Source organism: Podarcis cretensis (assembly GCF_951804945.1).
Source record: "Podarcis cretensis genome assembly, chromosome: 4".
Classification (NCBI taxonomy): domain Eukaryota; kingdom Metazoa; phylum Chordata; class Lepidosauria; order Squamata; family Lacertidae; genus Podarcis; species Podarcis cretensis.
The window spans coordinates 38,952,023-38,971,597 of NC_137173.1; the positions used below are offsets into that span (position 1 = coordinate 38,952,023).

The window sequence follows — 19,575 nt, forward strand, 5'->3', positions numbered from 1 at the left end:
AAAAATGATAATACATCACATCAACACCACACATCTTTTATAGGAAAAAAAAAACCCTGAAAGGCAGCAATACTATGAAGCAGGCTCAGGCAGTAAAACAAATTTAAAATGCCTGGGAAAATAAAAATGTCTTCGTTTGTTGGAGAAAAGTTTGTAATGTCAGTGCAAACATTGTTTTACAAAAAAATGCTGCTGGATTTTTGTGGTCTCAAAATTCTATTCACTTTCTCTACAATATTTTCATAATCTAGAAATTATTTAGAATAGACATGAAACTTCACTCTTTATTATGTTGCCCAGCACCACAGAGTACTTAGAAATTTGTATTCTCATCTTAAAACATTGGCCTCAAGGGATTAGCCTGTGTTATCATTGTAAGGTCACTGCAATATTGATGAAAAGTCATGTTTTGTGTGTATTGTGTTGGTACATCAAGAATCCAATCAAACTCTCAGTTATTGTGATGTTGTCATTAACCTATTACTGGATTGTTCACTCTCTACTGCAATGGTTATTTTCAACAGGGTTTCAGACTACAGCTTTGCCACTCTCAGAATCTGTTACTCAAGTTACTCCAGTCTCAGACACCTCCACACAAAGTAAGTGAAGTCTATATTTTTGTGCTTTGCTTAAAACCTGCACACACAAAAATCACATAAATACTGAGAGTAAATGTGGCAATGGTAGAGCATTTTCTCAGCTACCATGATGTTGTTTCCCCACCTAAATACAGAACCATAAAGTTTCTGGGAGGTTACTAAAGCTCTATTGTAAGCTCTGTTGTAAGAAGAATGAATTTAACAAGCAAAGATATTCACTAAGCTGGAAGAGCTAAACCACAAGACCAGGTTCAGTCAATATCCTAAGCCAAACCATGGCACAGCACATGTGCAGTGGCAAAATGACCGGTGAGAAACCTGCATTCTTGCACTCTTGAATTCTTGCTTAACCATGGTTTGACTTACCCCACCATACAAACCCTACTGTTGTTTTAACCTACCAAGAATCAAATCTCTCGGTTAGTACTAAGTTGTTCTTAAGCTATTATTAGACAGTTCATCCACTACATTTGAGGCTATTGTTATTTTCAACAGGGCTTCAGACTACGACGATGGAAGCTTCAAAATCCAGTAGTCAGGTTACTCCAGTTTTGGATTCCCTCACAAAAAGTAAGTTATGTTTATCTGTATGAAACACTTCCTGCACTTTTCTGAGAAATTCATCCAACAATAAATGATTAAAATATTTACCAAGCCATGATATTGCTATTCCAACATGTATCCCATTCCATCTAGGATGGTCCAACTGGAGAACATCTCACTACATTTGCTGTTTATGTGGAAGTTCAATATGGCAAATTGAACCCACATGCAACGCCCCTAGGCTAATTGGCATCACGTTTTTCCCTCAAAGCCTAAGGATGGGGAAAGGGTGGTAGCTCATGGGCAGAGTGTGTGCTTTGCCTGCAGGAAATCTTAGGCTGCAATTCCCACCATCTCCAGGTAAAGCTTAGAAACAATGAAAACCAGAAACCTGAAGAACCATTGCCAGTAAGACAAACCAATGCTCTGACTCCATCTAGAGCAGCTTCCTGCAGTCCGGTGTTGCGCAGGGACTGAAGAATGTCTGATTCGCACCTCGATAGACCAAAGAAATATCAAGTATCCCAATATGTTCTCAAGCTGCTCTTACACACTGCTCATGTGAGGAAGGGAGAATGTTCTGATCTCAAGTTGAGGACCTCTTTCCAGCCAAACAGCTGCAGTTCCTTTCTAGCCAACCTCCCAACAGGCAGCCACAGGTCAGTGGTGGGCAGGGGCCAGAAGCAAAATATTGATTGACTCGCATACCTCTCTCCATCCCCCATCCAGGCAAACAGGAAGCATGAGCAAAGTTCAAAGATGCAATCTAGCCAGGCAATGAGTGCGGAAAGCAGGAGTTTGGTCTGGGCAGAAGGGGGTATGTTTTGGGGAGGATTCTGGGAGACATATAGAGAAGCCTGGAAAGCTGCATTCAACCCTCAGGCCTGAGTTTCCCCATCCCTGTGCTAATCTACCACCACTGCCAAATCTTCTCAACCACCATCTCCCTTCTCCTTATATTCCCCCATCTGCTCCTACATATAGGAATGTGATTTTTCAAGGTAGAGAAGGAGAGAGGGGAACATGAAGCAGCATAAAATCTATGTGTGTGTTTCTCCAAGTTCTTATAGGGTGGTTTTGTGTCCTCTCCTTTGTTTTTCTCTTCATTTTGCCTTCCCTGGCCAAGTCACTTGGCAAAAGACTAACCCACTTCCTCTGTTCATCTGCAGCATTTTTATTTGCCAAATCTCTAATATACATATTTAAGTCCGCCTCGTAAAATAAGCAGACAAGGCACCGGCAGTGAAGTGACTTCATCATAGCCAAGTGATGCAGCCCAAAAGGGAATGCAATCTGAGAGATTCTTAAAATATTCTCTGAATCCATCTCTCCTGGGAGCCATTGTGCACATGTGAAATTACATTAGGAGCTGCCGAGGTCCAGATGGAGCACCAAGTCAGCTGTTTGCTGAACATTTGTCTTGAGCTGGCTCAGATTTCCTTGTAGGACAGGCACAGCATAGCATCATGATGGGATTTCATACATCTGACAAAGGGCAGCAGTCGGCTGTTTCTCCTTTTCTTTTTTTAGTTCAGGTTCACCTACTCCTGAGCTTGTTTTCTTGCGGCCGCATTTGTTGCCAAGCTAACTTTTTCTAAAATATTTCTTAAGTTCTTTCATGAATGCCTGTGAGAAAGTGGGATGGAGCTCAGTGGTAGAGCATCTGCTTTGCACAGAGAAGGTCCCAGGTCCCTGACATCTCAAGATAGGATGGGGAAGATGTGTTGTCTGATACCCAGGAATGTCGCTGCCCTTGAGTGTAGATAATACTGAGCTAGATGGATTGTCATGGACTGGCTGGATGCTGAGGAGTGGTGGGAGGCATCAGCTGGGGAACCCCCAAGGGGAAGAAGGCTCAGAGCCAGGGGAGTGGTGGTGGAATGACCATGAGTGGTCAGAGGGAGAAGAAGGAGCAGACTGGGAGGAGAAGGTATCAGAAGCAGATGCGGTAACAAGATTTGGTGAGCAGGAAGAGGTTGTGGCAAGGGCAGTTCAGACTCTGAGGCAGAAGCAGAGGCTGGAGGAGGGCCAGGAGACAGAGAGGCAAGCTGCTGAAAAACCCAGGCAGTTTCCCCCTCCTATTGTGACTAGCTCTCTCTCCCCCCCCCCCCCAGTTTCCTAGAACTCAAAGAAATGAAGAAGGCAGAACGGAGGGGGGTTGTGTGCAGGCACAGTTTATGACTGCTTGGGAAAGACCCTGGAGAGGAGGAGCCTTAGGAAGTGATGGGAAGGTGGGGACCTTCAGTCCTCGCAACTTCCTTGTTGCTGGGGAAGCAAGGGAAGAGTTGCTGGGATCACTAGCCCTGCGCTGTTTTGGTTTCTTGAATAAGGGATTGATTTCACTGACACCATGTTGTGCTTTGATTGCTTGGCTCTAGCTCCTGAGATGGCCCAATGCACTTATATATTTATACTTCACCTTTTTTTCCTTGGTGGAACTCAGAATGGATTGCAATAAAAATAGTAAAGGTAAAGGGACCCCTGACCATTAGGTCCAGTCGTGGCCAACTCTGGGGGAGCCGGCGTACAGCTTCTGGGTCATGTGGCCAGCATGACTAAGCCGCTTCTGGCGAACCAGAGCACTGCACAGAAACACCGTTTACCTTCCCGCTGGAGCGGTACCTATTTATCTACTTGCACTTTGACATGCTTTCGAACTGCTAGGTTGGCAGGAGCAGGGACTAAGCAATCGGAGCTCACCCCGTCGCGGGGATTCGAACCGCCAACCATCTGATGGGCAAGTCCTAGGCTCTGTGGTTTAACCCACAGCGTCACCTGCGTCCCTACGCAATAAAAATAAGAAGCACTAAAAACATAGAAAAAAAATCAATAAAAACCAATTATATATATTCTCTGTGTGTGTGTGTGTGTGTGTGTGTGTGTGTGTTTGTGTAAAATATGCTAAAAACATACCAATAATTGCAATAAAAACAGCATGGCACCAGCTCTTTCAATAAAAGCAGGCAGTTACCAAAAGCCTGTTGGAACAAGAGAGTCTTCACCTGCCAGTAGAAGGACAACAAGGAGGGATCCTTATCCAGTATAAAACAGATTCCTATGCTCCTTTGAAATGTCAACATGTACTTGTCTTTTAAAAACATGAACCTGAATACAAACTCCATTGCTTTCAAGTATGCTCTCTTATCTAGTTGATGTGTAGGGGGCCCTGATACAGCCTCCTCTTTTGCATGCAGCAATGTTATATGAGAAAACACTTGCGGAAGTCCTTCTTTATTCATTTCATTGATTGGCACTGCTCAACATGACTATCTGTACTGCGTGCGTGGAATATCTCCGCTGCCGAATTGAACAGGGCACTCGACTTCCTTAGACGTCCCATGTCATGGTTCATAAATGTCATGTTGCTTGCAAAGTGCTTTTGTTGCTCTTGATGTCTGACAAATCTCCTGCTTGCCTTAATAAAGCTGTAACTTCCCTTTGCCTTCTTCTTTTCACTGTAAAAGTTTCCCATTCAACTTTGCTCAGTGAGATAATCCGAATGACAGCTGTTCAGCGTTTAGCTTCCATAGGAACATCCTTTGTGCACCAGGCACTAAGAGACACTTTGACACGGAGTGTTAATCACTGTACATTTCTCCTTCTCAAGCTTGCAGCCAGTGTCAAAGAGCCAGTTTCTTTTCTCCCCAAACCCAGATAGATGTCAAGGATGATTGACCTCTTCCCATAGAAATGTCTGAAATAAGACTTTGAAATGTGTCATCCTTCAAAACATGGACTCCGTAAAATTTGGGCAAGAGGTATTGAGAAAGCTGTGGCCGGGGGAAAGGGAGGGAACCTAACAGTGCATTTTTTTGGGGGGGGCACACGTACCCCTAAACATTTTGTGAATCTAATGGGAGTAGAAACCAAAAAAATAATTAAAAAATTAGATTCTTCTCTAGCACGGTGAAGAATCTATTTTTTTTTTTTTTGGTTTCTACTCCCATTAGATTCACAAAATGTTTAGGGGTACATGTGCCCCCCCCCAAAAAAATTAGATTCTTCTCTAGCACGGTGAAGGGACGCAGGTGGCGCTGTGGGTAAAACCTCAGCGCCTAGGACTTGCCGATCGCATGGTCGGCGGTTTGAATCCCCACGGCGGGGTGCGCTCCCGTCGTTCGGTCCCAGCTCCTGCCAACCTAGCAGTTTGAAAGCACCTCCGGGTGTAAGTAGATAAATAGGGACCGCTTACCAGCGGGAAGGTAAACGGCATTCCGTGTGCTGCGCTGGCTCGCCAGATGCAGCTTGTCATGCTGGCCACGTGACCCGGAAGTGTCTGCGGACAGCCCTGGCTCCCGATCTATAGAGTGAGATGAGCGCACAACCCTAGAGTCTGTCAAGACTGGCCCGTACAGGCAGGGGTACCTTTACCTTACTAGCACGGTGAATCATAAGTTCCGTTGCTACCCGCAATGTCCATTTACTGTTTTTATTTTTCCTGATTTGAACTATAAAATGGTGGTTTTCTTGAGTCAAAATGAGAGTCACCCTTAAATATTTTTAAGGGGGAAAAAGCACTGGAACCTACAGGAGAAGGGAGGAGGAGAAAGAAATGGGGAAGAAGCCAGAAGAAGTGGGGGGGGGGAGAGGCAAGGAGGCTAAAGGGAAGCTCAGGAAGATTTTAAGTATGTTCCGCTCTTTATGTGGAAGATTCTAAGTTCATTTTCCAAATGCAGGAAGAATACCCCCTTCAGAGTTGGAGGTGGCAGGTACATGGCATTGGTGTTGCTATGCACAGCCCCTCCCCCCACTCGAGCCACACTTCATGTCCATGCATGTTGTTTAAATGAATGAACAGGGCATTTGTATCCCCACAAAATGAAGCTTTTTCACTAGTGTTGCGACCTATCCCATGGGAAATCTCTTCAACAAAGTATTGATGCAACACTTTGAACAAGGACCTTAAAGACACTTTGTTTTCCACAGAGCCCAGACTTTCGACTAAAAACCTGCAAGATAACACCATTACTAAGATCTCCAGTTACTCTGCAGTGCCACAAAGTAAGTAGCCTATAGCAGCTTTTTATGTTAACAGCCAGATGTGCTGACCCATTGCCCAGCAGAGACCAGTTGTTTTGGTTTGGTGGGGAGGGGAGAAAGAGGGAGAGGGAAGTTAGCTTCAATGAAAGATCCAGAAGTGAAGAGAAATGCAAACAATCCCTTTGCATATACAGTCATACCTTGGTTCTCAAATAGAATCCATTCCAGAAGTCCGTTTGACTTCTGGAAATGTTCAAAAACCAAGGCATGGCTTCCAATTGGCTGCAGGAGCTTCCTGCACTCAATCGGAAGCCATAGAAGCCATGTCGGAAGTTCACAAACCGGAACACTCACTTCCGGGTTTGCAGCATTCAAGAGCCAAAACGTTCGAGTCAGAAGGCGTTTGAGAACCAAGGTACATCTGTATGATCGAAGAAAGATGATAGAGCTTTGCTCACTATTTTGTGACGTTTTGGTTGTCCATAAGACAGGGAATTTGGGATTTATTTATTTATTTTTATCAAACTAAATGTGGCAATATAACCCTTAGCCGGGCATGCAGATACAACCAACCCCTTCTTCTGTTTACCTTATCAGGTGGCTTTCTCTTTGAGAACAGCTCATTTATTTGGCACACAGAAGGTTACATATATCCTCCTCCCTGCTGTGGATTAAGTGGCAGGAGCTCATCCATGCCTGTCTCTGTCCCACTACACCTCTGCCTTCTACTCTGGGCTCACCCACACTCTGAGCCCCCTGTTTTTTTTAAAAAAAATAATTATTATTATTAAGGTTTTAAAGGTTACAAAAAGAAAAAGAAAACACACCAAGTTAAACACAAACCTGTAAAAAAACAGAAAAATAGAAAAATAGAAACACAAAAAACACAAAAAACACAACAAACCTTCCCATAACTTATCTTTCATTTGCTTGTTTCCTTGACCTCCTCACACCTCCCTTTTTTGTATTCTAGTTCGATTAGCTATTTCAACAAATCCTTTCCATCCTTCCCAATTTTTATCCTATAATTTATCTTAATATAATGTAAACTTGCCCTTCAATAGTTCAACTCGTGCTAGATTTCCACCCTCCTAGCTGTACCATATTGCTCTGACTGAAATGTCGCTTGTCTTGCTGCCTGGAAAAAGGCTCCCAGTCATTAATCCGGGAAGACTCTAACCAGTGGCCTAAGGGTTAGTGCTTGCTATTCACAATTACAATTCTCTTAACACAATCATTTCTCATGTCTAACATGCTTAGCAGGCTGCTCCTCTTTCAGGCTGTGGATGCTTGCTTGACTTACAAGCTGCGAAAAGCTATTCCCTGTGGCAAGTCATTCTGCTTAAAAGTTCACATACATAACACGCGATTAGGATCCAACAAACTAATATTGATCACTCGCTCCCAAACTGTTTCCTACACAAGTGAGAAGTGTCGGATGAAGTGTGGAGGGCAAGGGTCTGACAAGAATACCATTTTCCTCCTTCACCCACCCACCCAAATACATGGGCTGCAATAGATCACTGGAAAAGAAATTAAATTCGCTCAAATCTCCCCAATGCAGAGGTGCAAGAGCTGCAGATTCTGAGGGAACTCAGTGCCCTCACCACAGGGGGAGAAGCTTTGGATGTTATAATGGAAATTTGGGGATAGGATGGACGGTTCTCACGGATTTCCTCCCTCATCCTGTTCCACAATGTCTGAAATTGCCCAGACAACAAAGGTTATTTTCAGATATGGGGCTAAGTGAAGATATGTCCACATATATTTATGACATGTGCAGAGGAATGCTAGAACATTATTTGCTTTTCTGTTATAACTATATCCAAAAATATCTGTGTGTCTGCAATTTAATTGTAAACATGTATAATTAAAGCCACCATGTACATCACTTCTGCTCATAGGGTTGTCATATGTCTGGAATATCCTGGGCTTAGTGGAATACTGCAGTCGGAAGCAGTATGTGGTTGGAAATTGGCAAAAATATCTGGGGAAATCTGGATGTATGGCAACCTGTGTCCTTTTTTTTTTTTTTTTTTTTTTGCTGATTCTTCTTAAAAATATCTCAAAAATATTATTATTTTTCAATTTTGCCCAAAGTGCAACAACTTTGGCAAAACAAAACAAAACTCAACAACTTTTATGTCTTTATTTTCATGCTTTAAAATATGGCAACCCTGAGATACAACACAGTGAGTGACATCTTACACTCACTAGTTCATCATTTAACCAATGTTTTAGTTTTGCTTGATGCTGATGCCAACAGAAGCCCTTTTACAAAACTGAAATATCTAGTTGGCTAAATTTTTATCATATAAATAAATAATGGTGCTAAGATTGTTACAATTTCAGAACATGGAAATCAAGCCAGTATAATATATATCATGTTGGGGGTATTGGTTTGTATTTGTTTTTAAAGGGAATCTATCCACCAGCAGAGAGCCAGAAGTAACCACACTGACTACACTTGATCTTTCATCCACTGGGAAGGACTGGTTTAATAATACAGGTGAGTTACTGTTTCTCTTTCAGATGTATCCTGCTGCAAATATTTCTTTTTGATCCTGATCTTGAAATCTTTCCATTGATATCTTGGGTGGAGGTGTGGGATTAAAGGAAGATGATTCATGCTTAAATTTCCCCTCCCCAAATCTCCATGATCGTAACGCTCGATTATGACAGTAGGGATGTTCAAATGACCTTCTCTGCGAATACAGCAAATGTGTGTTGGAGGAACCAGGTGTGCCTGGTGTCTCTCCCTCCAGTGTCACAGCAACCCTTCCCTCACTGTCCATATACTCAGCACCATGTTTGAAGTGGGAGCCCACAAGAGTACAGATATGTACGTATCGGCTCTGCATTGAGAATGGTTCACAAACAGGGCTATGTATTGGGTGGAGCTGATGTGTATACAGCTGGATATGTTTGGAGTCCCCATCAGATGTCACCTGTGGACATTAGAAAATTATTTATTTATTTATTTATTTATTTATTTATTTATTTATTTATTTATACCCCACCCATCTGGCTGGGTTTCCCCAGCCACTCTGGGCGGCTGGCAACAAAATATTAAAATACAATAGTCCTTCAGATATTAAAAGCTTCCCTAAACAGGGCTGCCTTCAGATGTCTTCTAAAAGACTGGTAGTTGCTTTTTCCTTTGACATCTGGTGGTAGGGTGTTCCACAGGGCGGGCACCACTACCGAGAAGGCTCTCTGCTTAGTTCCTTGTAACTTCACTTCTCGCAGTGAGGGAACTGCCTGAAGGCCCTCGGCGCTGGACCTCAGTGTCCAGGCTGAATGATGGGGTGGAGACGCTCCCTCAGGTATACTGGACTGAGGCCATTTAGAGCTATAAAGGTCAGCATCAACACTTTGAATTGTGCTCGGAAACATAATGGGAGCCAGTGTAGGTCTTTCAAGACCGGTGTTATGTGGTCTCAGCAGCTGCCCCCAGTCACCAGTCTAGCTGCTGCATTCTGGATTAGTTATAGCTTCTGGGTCACCTTCAAAGGTAGCCCCATGTAGAGCGCATTGCAGTAGTCCAAGCAGGAGATAACTAGAGCATGCACCACTCTGGCGAGACAGTCTGCGGGCAGATAGGGTCTCAGCCTGCGTACCAGATGGAGCTGGTAAACAGCTGCTCTGAACAAAGAATTGACCTGTGCCTCCATGGACAGCTGCGAGTCCAAAATGATTCCCAGGCTGTGCACCTGGTCCCTCAGGGACCAGGGAGTCCTCCACACCTTCTCGCCTCCTGTCCCCCCAGAACAGTACTTCTGTCTTGTCAGGATTCAACCTCAATCAGTTAGCCGCCATCCATCCTCCAACCTTGCATGGTGCAAGTGGAGTGGAAGAAGCAAAGATCACCATTGTCAAAGCAAATGATTCTTCAACATCAACTTCATTGGACTGGTCATGTTGTGCAGGTGCCTGAGTATCATTTTCCAAAGCAACTACTCTATTCCAAGCTTAAAAATGGAAAGCGTAATGCTGGTGGTCAACAAAAGAGGTTTAAAGACTCTCTCAAGGCAAATTGGGGGGAAATGTAGTATAAACACTGATAACTGGGAAACACTGGCCTGTGAGTGCTCCATTTGGAGAACAGCCTTTACCAAAGGTGTCATGGACTTTGAAGATGCTCGAACTCAGGATGAAAGGGAGAAAGGTGCTAAGAGGAAGGCACGCTTGGCAAACCTTCACCAGGATCAACTCCCACCTAGAAACCTATGACCCCACTGTGGAAGGACGTGTGGATCCAGAACTAGCCTCCACAGTCACTTATGGACTCACTTCTAAAACCGTGTTCATGGAAGACAATCTTACTCAGCTACGAGTGATTGCCAAAGAAGAAAGAAGAAGAGGGAATGCATTAGATGTACACATGAAAGGGGTCACCTGAGCACCTCAGTACTAACCATTGATTTGGAAGTGTGTACCTGGTGCAGGGGCACTGGGTGCTCATTATGGGTCTCCCTACTGGTATCACTCCTTTGTGTGTGAGCAAGCACATACATAAAAATGAACTGCATGGCATCATATGCATTTGGATGCATGAAGGTTCAGGCACAAGTGAGCACAAAATGTGCAGCTAGAGAATGCGCTAATGCATACATGTACAAAAGTTAAGGCAGGTATCTTAACTTACTATTTCCATGCTTTTTGTGTGTGTGCATTACTGAATTTAAGTGCCTGAAACAAAACAACTTACCCTTAATTATAACCCATTGAGGTGTGGTTGAGCTTTTAAGATTGTTTTATTTATGTTGATGCCAGTTTCAGCCCTTTTCAATGTGGAAATTATCTAGTTGGCTACAATTTTATCATCAAGATAAACAAAAGGCTAAGATGGTTAACATTTCAGAATAGGAATTTAAAGTTTCTGTAACATATCATGTGGGGATCACTGGGTTTTTGGTTTTTTAAGGTGATCTATCCACCAGAAGAGTGACTGAAGAAACCTCTCTGACTAGCCATGATAATTCATCCACAATAAAGGACCAGTTTAAAAGCACAGGTAAGTTACTGTTTCTTTTTTAAACCTACTTCATTTGGGCCCAGATCTAGTAGGTTTTCCAGTGCTGGTTCTGGTAACATATATCTCTTAGGTGAGAGAATTATATGAAGGGGATTCATGTTTAAATCCTACCCTTCAACCCTCGATGATAATGATTGTGTCTGTCTATCATCTATCATCTATCTATCTATCTATCTATCTATCTATCTATCTATCTATCATCTATCTATCATCTGTCTATTACCTTTATCTTCCAAGGATCTCTAGGTGGTGCACATGGTTCTTCTCCTCCCCACTGCATCCTCACAAAAACCCTGTGAGGTAGGTTAGGCTAGGAGACAGTGACTGGCCTGAGGTCACCCAGTGAGCTACATGGCTGAGTGGGGATTTGAACTCTGGTCTCCCAGGTCCCAGTCCAACACTCTAACCATTACACCATACTGGCCCTCCATCACAACACCATTAAATCTAGCAGTAAGAGCATTCAAATGGCCTTTTCTATGCATACATGCAATGGGTGGAAGGAGGACCAGATTGAGCCTGGTGTCTCCACCTCCAGTACCATGGGTTCCATATCCCTATCTTCTTTATCTGGGATGCAGGTAGCGTTGTGGTCTAAACCACTGAGCCTCTTGGGCTTGCTGATCAGAAGGCTCAAATCCCACTGACGGGGTGAGCTCCCGTTGCTCTGTCCCAGCTCCTGCCAACCTAGCAGCTTGAAAGCACACCAGTGCAAGTAAAGAAATAGGTACCGCTGTGGTGGGAAGGTAAACAGCATTTCCATGTGCTCTGGTTGTCGTCACGGTGTTCCGTTGCACCAGAAGCAGTTTAGTCATGACCTGGACTTTCCACATGACCTGGAAAGCTGTCTGTGGACAAACGCCGGCTCCCTCAGCCTGAAAGAGAGATGAGAGCCACAACCCCATAGTCACCTTTGACTGGACTTAACCATCCAGGGGTCCTTTACCTTTTTTTTTTTTTTTTTTTTTTTTTTTTACTTCCTTGTCCACATGCTCAGCACAGAGTTTGAAACGGGAGCCCACATGAGTATAGCTCATAGGCTCTCCATTCAGTTAAAAACTGTTCACAGGACAGCTGACTGGATTGCGAGCCCATGCTTATACAGTTGTACATACGTTGGCTGGCTTTCTTTCAAATGTCACACATGGACATCAGAGGGTGATGGTGCCCGCAGAGTGTACACTATTGGAGGTGCAGCCACATATTAGATGTCTGCATGGAGTGGGCTGTTTGAACACCACCAGTACTAACCATTCATTTGGGACTGTGTATGTGGTACAGGAGCAGTGGGTGCTCCTTATGAGTTTTTTTTTTTAATTGGGAGACCTAATCTGTCACAGAGCACATGCAGAAAAATGAATAGCACAGAATCTCATGCAAAAATTGCTCTTTGTAGATATAAATCTGTGCATAAATTGCTCTTTCTTAATCAGGAAACATGTGCTATTCTTGGTCAGTTCTTTTTAATGCATACCAATTATGTATGTGTGTGTACATTGTACAGCTTTTGTGATATTTTTGAATTGTAATACAACAATGTACTTGGAACAAAAACAAATAAAACAGCCTAACAAAAGCCAGTGAATGCAATCAAATAAGCCCTAAAAGTGGCACAGAGCAACTCTAAGCATATCCGCCAAGAGCAATTTCATAAGGCTGAAACATACATCCGGTGAACCGACAGACAATTTGAGACATGAGCATGTGTTTGATTTTCTTATTTTGACTCAAATTAAAAATCCTCAGTGACCATTATGCCATGGTACGTGCTCCAGAGAAACATCTTACATTTGCCTCATTTCCTTTTGCTAGAAGTAACAGCCACTAGTTTGCATATGTCAGTGTCTCACAATGCCATTTATAACCACCTGAGCAGTCATACAAAACTAAATTAGGCTTCCTGTTCTTTGCTCTTCCCTTTGCACCATTCACTCCTCTGAGACCCATCTGAGAATTTCTGTGTGGGCAGAAAGGGCAACACCAAAAATACAGGTTAGAGCAGAGCAGAGATAAGCAAAAGCCTTTATTTTCCCCTTGTCAGAGGACAACAGGCAAAGGAGCGCTTGGACAGCTCCTCCCAAATGCTTCTATTGACATAGATGTGACATACATGCAGTTGCCTTGAAAGACTGAAACTGCAGGATGTGGCTACTCACATCCTGAGTGGGAACTAGTTGCTCAGAGCTCAGAGCTACTTTTTATTGCTTGCTAGGCATGCTGCAAGATGCTGGTTTTGACTGTGAAACTGCAAACCATTGGGGATGGTTTGCCTGCTTAGAAACAGAACCTTTTGTCCTATCACAAAAGGTGATGGGACGAAAAGGACAAAGCTCAAAGGAAGAGCATCTGCTTTGCACCCATAAGGTTGCAGGTTCAATCCCTTACATCTCCAGATATGGCTGGGAGAGACCCCTGTCTGAAATCTTGGAGCGCCTGTACCAGTCAGGGTAAGGTTTCCTTGATCTTGACAGTACTTCAGACAACCATACGTCTCAAGCTTCTGTTTCACAGAGCTAACTGGCATTTCTACCTTTCCAAAGCTGCAAGGATTGGGATGTGTATTAATGTGTCAATCAGTCAAAAACAGATATGGTTGTGGCAGTTTCCAGGGTCGCCTCCAGACTGTCACTGTTTTGTGGGAGGGATTCGTTTGCATACCAAAAATGCAGATTTGTGAAATTAAAAAGGATTAAAGTACCTTATCACAACAAATCTGCTTTAAAAAAGAAAAAGAAACCCTGACATTTTGCTGTAAGGGAAGTGACAGGGAAATGCACTAGAAATAGATAGTGGTTGGTTGACAGGAAGTCGTATAGCCTCTGCACAAACACATCAGAAGGAATGCTCAATAAATAGTGGACATTCCATAACCGTCATGCATGCATTGTGCAATCAAATCAGGATGAATGTTCAATTAACAGCTCCGCTAGAGGAACCTCAAAATCATAGCCCCTCGGTTACCAGCTGCTGTGAACAAGTGCTGCTGCCTTACTTGCAAGCAGCAATTTCACACAATTTGTTTCTCATTGTGACTACCAGTTACAACTCGCATGTTGACAAGAAAAATGTAGTTTCTGAATCAGCCCTTGGTTTAGAAATGGGGGAGGAGAAAGCAGCTGTTTGAAGTTGCATTGTTTTTGCCTATGATAGCTGGGGTTCTTTTTTCAGGTACTGCAACTAGTCCAGGAAAGACTTCCTTCCCCTGGCCAGCAGTTGTAGCCGTTCTGCTTCTCTTATGCACATGCTTATTCATTTTGGGAGTCAGAAAATGGTGTCAGTATCAAAGAGAAATGTAAGTAGTACATGCCCGCCTGGCATTTTGCATGCTAATACAAAATGTGCTGTTGTGAAATAAATCCCCAATGAAAGCACTCGGAAAGGGCCATAGCTCAGTGGCTGAACAACTGTTTTGCATGGAGAAGCTTCCAGGTTCAATCCCCAGCCTCTCCAGGAAGGGCTGAGAAAGACCCCTGTCTCAGAAACCTGGGGTAATGGTGGCAGTCACAGTGGACAATAAGCTAAATGGACTAGTGGTCTGACTCAGTATAAAGCAGCTTCATGCATGCCTGCGATTTGCAATCTGATTAGAATGGTGTGTAATTTAGCATTCTTGAAATTGCAGTTGCTGAGCCTCATTGATCACAGTGGGGCTTGAGCATGTTCAGTGCACCTGCACCGATTTGCATAATGCAGGGTAGCCAAGATGGCACCCTTCTTCAATATTGCTGGACTACAACTCCCATCAACCCCTGAATATTGGCCATTCAGGCTGAGGCTGATGGCAGTTGGAATCCAGCAACATCTCAAGGCATCACACTGACTTGCCCCAGTTGGGGGCCACATCACAATAAAGAACTGGAATACAACAAGAGTGGTGCTGTGTAAAACCTTGGCTAATTTCTTCACACACTGTCAGAATCACAGATACTTATTGAACATGGCAAATAAGAGACAAAACTACTTTTCCTGCTGGCATCCCTATTGAAATCATCAGCGTTTTATGTACTCACATATATACAGAAGTGTACGGCATCATGCAAGCAATTCCAACTCCCGTCAACTATAATGAAGTGTAACATTTTGCATAAAAGAAACAGTCATACTATTGGAAATGGCTGGTTGTGTCTTTTTATATATCTATCCATGACCTACGTTATTGCGCACGACAAGGACAGGATTGGGGCAAGTCATAATTATAAACCAGACTACTGCAATATGCTCTACATGGGGCTGCTCTAGAAAATGACTTAGAAACTTCAGCTGGTCCAAAATGCAGCAGCCAGATTGCTGGTTCTGTAGCACCCTGCTTGTGGTTAACGCTTAGCTGGAATGAAATATTCAACGCAGCAATAGAGAAATTAAAATAGTAATTTATTTGTCAGACAAATAAATATGAGGCACAGTGGTATATGGTTACCAAGCTCTGGCCTGGCCTCTTGCCATTCTGGCCAGCACTTATATTTCCTTAATCCAGCCCCCTTGCTCCTCCTGTGGCTGCCTCTGTCCAATCAGCCTGGTTAAAATTCCTATTGGCTGTTTGCTAGAACCAATCACAAAAGATACACCCATTTCCTCTTGCCCTTTTATGGAAATCAAAAAGCTATATATTCTTCTATCTATAAATGACAAATAAGTAGTAATATATCTTACATGTGTCTCAACAAGGAATCTTAATTACCAGCTCACCTCTTGCCCTCCTTGCCCTATTGCCTTCCAAAACAGATAATTAATCTTGAATTTTTATCTTATGCATATGTCAAGGATTGAGTTCACATCAACATTGAGAGATCTCCTTCATTTGAAGGTTTATAAACAAAAGGCCTGACAACCATATATCAGGAGTGCTCGATTGGCGTCTTCTGTCTGGCAAGGGGCTTGGCTGGTGGCTGACTTAATTTCAGGATAGTTACAACTCTTACAACTATATGAAATAAGAATCTAGCATTTCTTAAATCCTTTGCATAATTATATTTAAACTAATATATTTAATACATAAACAACCTTTTAAAAGGAAAAGAAATCTTAAAAGGATCTTAGTTTAAGAAAGAAACAGCTTTAGAAAAGTCTTCCCAGAAAATGTTCTCTTTCTGCCAGCTAGATGCTTTTTCACTGCTCTTGACCTTCTTAACCTTAGGAAGAAGATATGGCTCATTTTACTATTTATCCACCCTTAATTTGTAGGGTCAGTGTAACCTTGGCTGTCAGCCTGTAATTCCCTTTTTACGACTTTGAGAATTGTTTTCTGCTATAAATCAGGGGGGCCCCTTGTCTAGGAGTAAAACATCTTGCCAAGGTTTTTAGGCAACTGGTCTTCTGCCTGGCATGAAACAGAACATTTTTAAAATACAAGCCCTGATTAAACATATAAGCTTTAATAAAAATGCAAGCTTATGATTAGATGCCTCAGTTCCATTTGGAACTGACATAGACCCTGTTTTTAAAGACAGCTGCATGGGTTATCAGCTCATTTCCAGACCCAGTTCAAGGTACTCACCATTAGTGAACCCAAAACAGCTTAGTTCACAAATATCTGAAATACCACTTCCTTCCCTACAGACCTTCTCAGATGTTAAGATTGATAGTTCCACTGCCCTCAGAAGTTTGGGAAGGAGGGGTTTCCACTGCCCTCAGAAGGTGTCCAGAGAGGGGTTTCTCTGTGACAGTCCCTAAGCTGTGTAGTTCCTTCCCCACAGAGGTGTGCCTGAGTAGTTTCTGTTTTATGCTGAAGATGCACCTCTTGAGATTTAACAGATTTTCATATTGCTTGTTCTTAATAATAATAATAATAATAATAATAATAATAATTTATAGCCCACCCATCTGGCTGGGCTTCCCCAGCCACTCTGGGCGGCTGCCAATGAAATATTAAAATACAGTAATGCATCAAACATTAAAAGCTTCCCTAAACAGGGCTGCCTTCAGATGTCTTCTAAAACACTGGTAGTTGTTTTTCTCTTTGACATCTGGTGCGAGGGTGTTCCACAGTGCGGTGCCACTACCGAGAAGGCCCTCTGCCTGATTCCCTGTAACTTGGCTTCTCGCAGTGAGGGAACCACCAGAAGGCCTTCGGCACTGGACCTCAGCATCTGGGTAGAACAATGGGGGTGGAGATGCTCCTTCAGATTTACTGGACCAAGGCTTGCACACTCTCTGAAGGAGCACATTTGTCAGAGGTAGCCCTCAATGCACCTTTGCCATCAGAGACCTAAGTGACCTTTGTGGTTAGAATTATCAGCACTGTCTATACCCTTCTCTGGACTGGAGTAGTCTGGCTAATGTAGCCCATTCATTGGCAACCTCAAAACTAGATTGCTGTAATCTGCTCTGTGTGGGGCTTCCCTTGTATATTGCCCAGAAACTTTATGTATGAGGCCGTTTTCTCCTCAGAACAATGACTTCTTAATTTTGTTTACCTTCCCTACCATCTTACTGTGTGCTGCTGTTGTGTTTTGCTGCGTATTATTTTTAAATACTCCAGGTGTTGTTTTTTCATTTTAGTCTGAACAGACCGCCGTCTTTCAAGCCACCTCCTCCTCCAGTTAAATACACCTCTATTCAAGAATTAGAGGGAATGTACTCATCATGCAATGAACAGGAAAATGGGCCTGAAGCCTTCCGGGATAATACAAGTCTTTATCATATGAACCTCACAGGCATACAGTGGCAGTGAGCCACATGGAAATTTAGACTGCTTAAACCTGCATGGATGCGAAAGCTGCAATATAGCATAACTACGTGGTCAGAAAATAATACAAATATTGAGCAGCTTGTGGAGGAACCATGAAGTGGTTGTGTTGCAGGAAGTAAAGTATAAATCAGAGCTAAGTGTACCATCCATTTCATATCCATTCTACTTTGTCTGGATTCAGTGCGTAGTAAAGGCAGCGTCTCTGAAAAGCGCTAACATCAGAATTGGAATGAAATCATTGCCTGGTGATTTCCAGATCTCCTTATCTCTAAGCTTGCCTTGTGATTTTGAGATGCCATTAAGAAAAGGGGGAGGGAAACAAATGAAGGTTGGGCAGATACATATTTATTCTTCCTTCTTGTTTGTCCCATGATTTGGAAAATGCCATAATTATCTCTGAGGCATTTGGGAATCAGATTTTTAATATAGTTTTCGTGCAATTTTAAATTACCCTTGTATTTTGATTTTCCAAACACTGTCTGGTGTATGTTTTTAAAGGCACTTTAGGATAATAAACGGCTAAAAAACAATGCTGTAGTAACCATGTAGGACCAGAAGGTGGCTCTGTAGGCTTAATTTTTGCATATAAAATGTTTCCCATAATATGGCCATAACCCAGAATATAAACAGCTGCTAAATCTGCTAATATGCAATATGTTTCAAAATAAGTGATTTGTGGATATAAACAGTGATAAGTAGGCTGAGTACTTGACATTTTTCCTTTTTTTTCTTTTTCTTTTTCTAATGTACTAATTTAAACCAAAGATGAACAATATCCATACCAGAATTTGCCTCTGATTTTCTGTCAGCAGTAGCTAGTATTTTGTGAACTTCATATCTGAAAAGCTCTGATAGTAGGATGCAAATAAAATATTTGTCAAATGGTTTGCAAATCTCGTGATTGCTAAGTTTATTATCATAATTTAAAAATACAATTTAAAATAAAATTAAATGAGTACTAAATATTAATGGATTTATTCTTTTCCTCCTAACCACAGTTCATGTATGTTTGCTATAAGGTAGAAAGTGATACTGAGTTTGCGATCCTCATCTCACCTACCTGGGAGTAAGGCTCATTGAATTCAATAGGACTTACTTCTGACACGATTAGGCTTATGCTGTTAGGAAGTCTTGCAGATGGATAGATTACCTGATTTTATTTAGGAGGCTTGAGATAAAGTCACCCTGAAATGGTTTAGTGATTTGTCTTTAAGGAAATGTGAAAGCAGCTGCCAGTTTAATTTTAATCATATTTTGTGTCTGTATAGCTCAGTCGGTAGAGCATGAAACACTTAATCCCTGGGCTCGAGCCGCACGTTGGGTGAAAGATTCTTGCACTGCAGGAGGTTGGACAAGATGACCCTCGTTACTCCTTCCAACCCTACAATTCCATGACCCTATAAGTGTTTGCATAAAGGCATTCAATCAGATTGCTCACATTTTCAAATGACACAGAATACTGAGCCTTCTAGGGTTACTGGTGTTCCAATTCCAGAGGGTCAGAGGGAGGCCGGCCCCACATATTCTGTGATATCCCATGATTAGTTACTGTTTCTTAGAAAGTTACTGGAGGTGGGGTCATAATTTGGCTAAAATTGGAGTAGGGAGCCAAGAAGATATTATTAAGGGCCATCACCTTTAATCTTTTAACCACTAGGGGACAGGGGTTAGCAAACTTTTTCATCGAGGGGCCGGTCCACTGTCCCTCAGACCTTGTGGGGGGCCAG

The 19,575-nt window shown here is 42.6% G+C and overlaps 1 protein-coding gene across 1 annotated transcript in view; it reads left to right on the top strand.

Moving 5' to 3' along the window:
* The window catches only part of CD96 (CD96 molecule), a 32,545-nt gene extending 13,810 nt beyond the window's left edge, over positions 1–18,735 (top strand). The window contains exons 6-12 of the mRNA XM_079972145.1: positions 525–599; positions 1,095–1,190; positions 6,030–6,143; positions 8,542–8,631; positions 11,050–11,139; positions 14,329–14,452; positions 17,659–18,735. Of these exons, the coding sequence (XP_079828271.1) occupies positions 525–599; positions 1,095–1,190; positions 6,030–6,143; positions 8,542–8,631; positions 11,050–11,139; positions 14,329–14,452; positions 17,659–17,830 (761 nt within the window). The 3' untranslated portion in view covers positions 17,831–18,735. The remainder of the gene's footprint in view (positions 1–524; positions 600–1,094; positions 1,191–6,029; positions 6,144–8,541; positions 8,632–11,049; positions 11,140–14,328; positions 14,453–17,658) is intronic.
* Positions 18,736–19,575: the final 840 nt, after the last annotated feature.